General features: G+C 41.4%; 1 protein-coding gene across 2 annotated transcripts; it reads left to right on the forward strand.

Moving 5' to 3' along the window:
• The first annotated feature begins 757 nt into the window (after window positions 1-757).
• LOC148021448 (pentatricopeptide repeat-containing protein At4g18520, chloroplastic-like) lies at window positions 758-5,622 on the forward strand. Of its 2 annotated transcripts, XM_087699325.1 has the most exons (2): window positions 758-3,730; window positions 3,970-4,112. In XM_087699325.1, the coding sequence occupies exons 1-2, from the start codon at window positions 997-999 to the stop codon at window positions 3,978-3,980; spliced, it is 2,745 nt and encodes a 914-aa protein (XP_087555451.1). In that variant the 5' UTR covers window positions 758-996; the 3' UTR covers window positions 3,981-4,112. The 2 variants fall into 2 exon arrangements, with proteins under 2 accessions (XP_087555451.1, XP_087555450.1); XM_087699324.1 differs by having other exon boundaries at window positions 758-5,622.
• Window positions 5,623-6,988: the final 1,366 nt, after the last annotated feature.

Here is a 6,988-nt window from a genome sequence, read left to right on the forward strand (position 1 = left end):
ATATATCGGCCCCTCATTGCCACTCTTTTGTTAACCCTTCATTAAAAACAAAACTAGGTCTATTTTTATATAAATATGCAATGCTATTTTTACTAGTTTCATTTATATTCTCATAGCACCCTATAAAAGGTAGAGCTAGAAACCTACCAAAACATACATATTTTAATATTTAAGATTTTATAAAACTCAAAACAATGCATCCTTGAGTGCCACTTCACATTCACTCTATTACCTCATCATGTCCAATCTTTGACGAACCCTTCATTTAAACAAACTAGGTTTTAAAAAAAAGATGCAATTTCTTGTAGTTTTATTTCTATTGCGCAATGCCTTTTACGGGTAGATCTAGAAATCCACTAGTTCATGCTTGGGAATCAAACATGGCTACCTACCCTACACTTGTAGATGCCTTAATAGCTACTCAAAATGCTTCAATGTAACTCATGGAATTCATTAGTTTGTTCTTATGAATTGAGCGTGGCTTCTTCTGTTATAAACCCTACATGGGTAGAGTTAGAGATTCACAAGTTTTGTCCCTAGGAATCGACCCTGGCTTTTTCAGCTACACATAGAGATGCTTTATTAGCTGCTTGAAATGTTGGTGGGCTCAGCCAAGCCTACTTGATAAAATTTTGATGCGATTCTATTTCTAGCAGTCTATTAGATACTTCACACTACCTAGTGTATGACCTAGTAGATTTCAAGCTGTATTTATATAGGGAATTGAACTTGGCTTCTCACACAACCCACAAGGATGCCTTGACCTACTTGGGAATTGCATAACTTCTTAGGCAAAAATCCACAGAGATGCCTTAACTGCGTTTAAATCTGCTTGATAAAATGATCAAACATCCGAAACGCAGGATTCCGATCTTCACCATGCATTGTACCTCTGGTTCCCCTAATCAATGGGCACTATAACAATACAAATGCAGCGGACGGCAAGGACTTGAGGGTTTACTGCCATGGAGTCGCTCAAGCATTCAGAGATAGGGGATGCTAGCCCTTCGCATTGCGGGCTCGCAAGCTCGACCACCATCAGGCTTCCTTGTTCTGCTGCTGCAGAGAGAGCAGCAGTCATGGCTTCCCAACACTTGGGGGATCACACAGGCCTCCCTGCAGGGGTGCAACAGCATCTCCACCATAAAGCTCACCAGAAGAAGCGGCCCTTGCCTCCAGCATGTGCGTGGGAGCACCTGCACCGGCTTGGTCGAGAAAACCCGTCATCACACCCTGCATGTTTTACAGGCGATGTCGTGTGGTGGCGCGGAACACAAATGCAGCCATCACGTCTGGCATGTGCCGCTGGGGACTTCATGCGATGGACAGGCTCTATGGATACCGCGTGCTGGGCTCTCCACACTTATAGAATCCGAAAGCAACCATCGCATCCAGCATGCGCAGCCGGGGGCACCATGTGTCGGACATTGTATCCAGTCTGCATCACCAGGTCCTCCGTGCGGTAGAGATGCTTGCAGAATACTGCATGCCGGGCTCTCCACACTTGCAGATCCAGGTCTCACAGTAATGATTCACGCCCTCTGCGAAGCTGGGCAGCTGGACAATGCCCTGGACTTGATTTCTCGCATGGATGCACCTCCTTCAAATCAAACATACATGTGCCTGTTGAGGGCATGCTACAAGAGGAAGGCCTTGTCTCATGCAAAGTTGGTCTCTGCACAGCTTTCTCGACACAGTCAACAGCTTTCGGGCTTGCTTGGTGACTATTTGGTTGTGACGCTGGCACGCTGTGGTGGCGTTGAAGATGCATACGCTATCTTTATCTCATTGCCAAGGCGCACTTCGGTCTCATGGGCAGCCATGATCTCTGGGTATTGCAATCAAGGCCAGAGTCGGGAATCACTGAGATTGTACGGCTACATGCTAGAAGATGGGATAGAACCAAACAAAGAAACCTTTGTCAGCCTACTGAAAGCTTGTGGCAACATTCCTGACCTTGAGGAGGCCAGGAGATTACATGGTGAAGCCCGCAGGAAGGGATTCACTGTTGATTTATTTGTTGGTAATACGCTTGTGAGTATGTATGGCAAGTGTAGGAGCATTGTGGAAGCAGAGTATGTGTTTGCTGAGTTACAAGAGCGAGATGTGGTATCTTGGAATGCAATGCTTTCAGCATATGTTGGGCTGGGACAAGGAGAGAAGGCTTTGCAGTTGTACAGTATGATGAAAATGGATGACACAAGCCCAGATTCACAGACATTGCTGATGGTCCTTAAAGCATGTGTTGTCCTTGTAGATAAGTTAGAGAGTGAGCCAGGTGTGGTGATACTTTTGGAAATTGGCCAGGCACTACATGCTGATGCCAGGAAGAAAGGATTCACGTCGGATGGCTTTGTTTGTAACACACTCATAAATCTTTATGGAAAATGTAGAAGTATTGTGGAAGCGGAGGAGCTTTTCACAGGTATGTCTCAATGTAGTGCTATATCGTGGAATGTGATGATTTCAGGTTATATTGAGCAGGGCCAAGGAGAAGTTGCTTTGCAACTCTACCGACAGATGCAAGTGGAAGGTTTAGTGCCAAATCAACAAACTTTTACGATTGCACTACAAGGATGTGCTGCCCTTGTAGTGTCAGATGAGGATATAGTATTGGAAAGGCAACCAATCAAGTCAATGTGTCTTGAAATTGGCAAGGCATTGCATGCTGATGCCCAGAGAAATGGGTTTGCTTCAAATGTCTTTGTTGGCAACAGCCTTGCAACTTTGTATGGCAAGTGTGGAATCATTGAAGAAGCAGAATGTGTTTTCCAAAACTTGTCGGAGCGTAACTTTGTGTCATGGAATGCAATGCTTTATACATATCTTGAGGTGGGCCAAGAGGAAAAGACATTGCAGTTGTATAGACAGATGCAAGTGGAGAATTTAAGCCCAGACCATCAGACAACAATTGCTGTCCTTCAAGCATGTGGATCCCTTTTGGAGGGAGGAAACATGGGTATGGAGGAGCAACAACCAAAAGTTACGTCTCTGGATATAGGCATGGTGTTGCATGCTGATGCCCGAAGGAGGGGTCTTACGTCACATGCCTTTGTTGCTAGTGCTCTTGTGAGTATGTATGGCAGGTGCGGAAGTATCCTGGAAGCAGAGTGTGTCTTTGATGGGTTGGCTTGGAGGGATGTAGCGGCATGGAATTCTTTGCTTTCAGCATATGTCGAGCAGGCTCAGGGTGAAAAGGCTTTGCTTTTGAACGTGCAAATGCAACACGAGGGAATGGTGTTAAACCAACAGACATTTGTTATTGTACTTCAAGCATGTGGTATTTTTGCAGACATGGAAGAAACTACCATAGTAAATGGTCATCCAATCAAAGTCAAGTCATTGGAGATTGGTATGGCAATATATTCTGATGCTTGGAGAAAGGGCCTGGCCTCAAATTTCATGGTCAGCAACACTCTGATAAGTGTTTATGGCAAGTGTGGAAGGATAGATGAAGCAGAGAATATTTTCAGAGGTTTGTTGGAGCGGGGAGTTGTTTCTTGGAATGCTATGCTCACAGCTTATGTTGAGCAGGGCCAAGGAAGCAAGGCTCTACTTTTGTACAGACAGATGCAGGAAGAAGGACCGAGTTCTGTGCACCAGACTTTCATGATTGTGCTTCAGGCAGTTGCTCTTTTAGATCAAGAAGCCTCTGAAATTGAGGGACAAGCAAACATATTCCTTTTGCTGGGAATTGTCCAGGCATTGCATGCTGACACTCGTAGGAAAGGTTTTGCTTCAGACTTGCTCGTTGGTAACACTTTTATAAATTTGTATGGCAAATGTGGAAGCATAATAGAGGCAAAGTACGTGTTTGATGGGTTGTTGCAACGTGACAATGTGTCATGGAATGTTATGCTAGCAGCATATCTTGATCAGGGCCAAGGAGAAAGTGCTTTAGATTTCTATAAACAGCTTCAGCATGAATATAGTTCTCTTAATGAACTAACCTTTGTGTCTGGTTTGCAGGCATGCAGTGAAACGGGAAGCTTGGAACTATGCAGGCAGATACACTTCGGTGTCATATTTGCTGGATATGAATTGATGACTCCTGTAAAAAACTCTCTATTGCATGCATATGGGAGTTGTGCAAGCATGGTAGATGCTAAGGCAGTTTTTGATGGATTGTCTGAGCCCGATGTTCTATCATTCAACTCATTTATGACTGGCTATGCAAAAGAAGGGAATATTGAAGCCATTTTGCATTTAATCGAAGAAATGCAACAGAGAAGTCTCAGAACAGATGAGGTTACATTCCTATCACTGCTTTCTGCCTGCAATCACTCTGGCCTTGTCAGGGAAGGCATCATGTCCTTTAACCTTGTGAACACTTTTCCTGGCATAAGTCTAGAGTTCAGGCACCATGCTGTCATGATAGACCTTGTTGGGCGTGCAGGGGATCTAAAGAAAGTAGAGCACATTTTGTTAGCAATGCCATGGCAGGCCAACCTGTGTATTTGGCTGTGTCTTCTAGGTGTAGGCCGAAAACATGGCGCTGTAGAACTGGGAAAACAAGCTTTTGGTCATGCCGTGTCTCTACAACCCAAGGAACCCAGGGCATATGTTTTAATGTCAAATATCTTTGCTGATGCTGGGCTGCATGCATCTGCAATAGAGGTTGAAAACTTGGGACAAAAAGAGGGCGTATGGCTGAAGTCTGATTTTACCGCTGAAAGTGAAGTACAAAGCTACTGTGTTGATGATAAGATGACCGAAAAGTATGAGATGTTATATGGTGACTGATAAAGTTGGTGTGCCAGATGGATGAGAAGTTGAAATTGATAGTAGCACTTGAGCGGCTCCTCAACTATTGAGGAACCAATTTGGATATTTGGACATTGGTTTCTATCACTTGATAGTTGCAATTGAGTAGGGACCATTGGTGGCCAGTTGAAGGTTAGGGTCAGTCATGCTCGAAGATTAGATTGTGTAACAACCATCAAGCAATTATTGATGACTCTGAATCACTGGGTCAGTAACCTGTAAACAGTACATTGTCCAATATTGCAGCTTAGCAATAGTGTTTCTGCAAATAGAGAACCATACAACAAAGTCATCCTGCTCACCCAATGCCTCTTTGGAAGAAAAAATGTTTGAGAATAAGGAATTGTCAAAAGATCTGTATAAAGGATATAAGGTGACCAGATAACCATCCACAAGGCCATGAGTTGGTTCAGCTTGATTATGAAAGGCTTGTGGAACAGATGGAGGAAATTAACAATGCCATTATACATTATATATATGTATAATTGGACATAGGGTGAGCTCGTTAGCATAGTATGTTCATCTTGCATCTTTATTGTTCCTTCCCCCTGCACACATCCTCTTCCTTCCTTCTTACACGGGTATCAAAGATCGTATTTTAAATATGTAACCTTGAGGTCAGGGGAATAGTCTAGCTGGTAGAGCTTGTTAATATAAGTGTGGGTCCTTGAGATCGAATCCCAACCACCATGAAAATGAATTGATATCATCTCAAAAATATGGTTGCACTTTTAAAAAAAAAACTGAAGATGTATCAAGCTACCTTGCCCTAATGTAACAATATTATTTTGTTTTGAAAATTGGTTTGTTGGGCCATGGACAAAACATGAGCTTGCTTTTAATATATGCAGACCTTGTTAGAAAAGTTTGCACGGTGCAACAAATAGGATTTGAACAAGTAGAGAAAATATAGCACATTTTAGAAGAATACAGACTTTACAAACAAGTTGATAGAAAGATGGTGAGATAGAAGAACTTTGACTAGGTGAAAGATAGATTGAAGATGGTTTTGGAGGGTTTTTTTATAGCTTCGAAAGTACTTGTTCGATCATATTATGAGTCTTCCCTAGTTGGCCAATGAATACTTTGGGGAATATTTTATTTACCATTTGGTTGGGAGTGTTGTTGCACGACATAGAGCAGTGTTATTGACAGTATTATTGTAGTAAAAATCAAGGTTATTACTTGATGTGGTTAGCACTTTGTTAGTACTTTATAAGTACTATGCTACTACTTATATGGTACTATATTAGTGTCATTCTAGAATTGTGTTTATAATACTAAAATATTGTATTAGTAGTGTTATAATGATGTGTTAGTACCTTGCCATAATGTAAGAATACTATTTTGTTTTGAAAATTGGTTTGTTAAGCCACAGACAAAATATAAGCTTGCTATAATGTATGCAGACCTTGTTAAAAAAATTTGCACAATGTAACAAATAGGATTTGAACAAGAAGTAGAGAATATATAGAAAATATTAGAAGAATAAAAACTTATTTAGTTCCAAACAAATTGAGATAATGATGGCTTTGTTCACTTGTGCACTTTCACTATGAAGCTCAAATAGCAATTTAGACAGATGATAGTTGAAGAGCTAATTAGTTTGTGACGCGTCTTAGATAAGGGTCAACTGATACAACTTAGGTGTGACAACACGTACTGATATAGAGCACACATTATGGAACTAGCGATCATAGCATGAGTAGTTGCATCAAGTGTAATTACTAGGGGGAAAAAGGGCGTGTTGATGGGAGGAATGCCCCATTAGATTAGTAACGGGTTATAAGATTATAGCTACCCCTAACAAGAGAGACATGAGAAGGCAAGGTGCAAAGAATTCAAGAAGGGAAGCAACTAGGTTAGAAGAATAATTGATTTTGATTGTTAGTTGAACCTCATAGACAATGAAGTAATAAAGAGGTTTGAGAAATGTCACATGGAACCCTCCAAAACATGAGTTTAAGAGGAAAACTAAATAGGCATAAGATTACCTTGAAATGAGTTCCAATCTCCATCATTTTTGTTGAAAATATATTGTGAAGTTTTGCATGCTCTTTATAGGCGACGAACATCATCTTTGGAGCACCCTTCACAAATCCCTATTCTAGTTTTGGCCCTATAGAAAAAATGACTATTGCTGCACATTTGGAGGGTTTCCACTCCCAAACAAAGTATTGAGAATACCTATTTCTTCATATATTTGGAAATGTTCTTATAAAAA

Source organism: Lygodium microphyllum, chromosome 18, assembly GCF_053477565.2.
Source record: "Lygodium microphyllum isolate KBCC chromosome 18, Lygodium_microphyllum_v1.1.10, whole genome shotgun sequence".
Taxonomy (NCBI): Eukaryota; Viridiplantae; Streptophyta; class Polypodiopsida; order Schizaeales; family Lygodiaceae; genus Lygodium; species Lygodium microphyllum.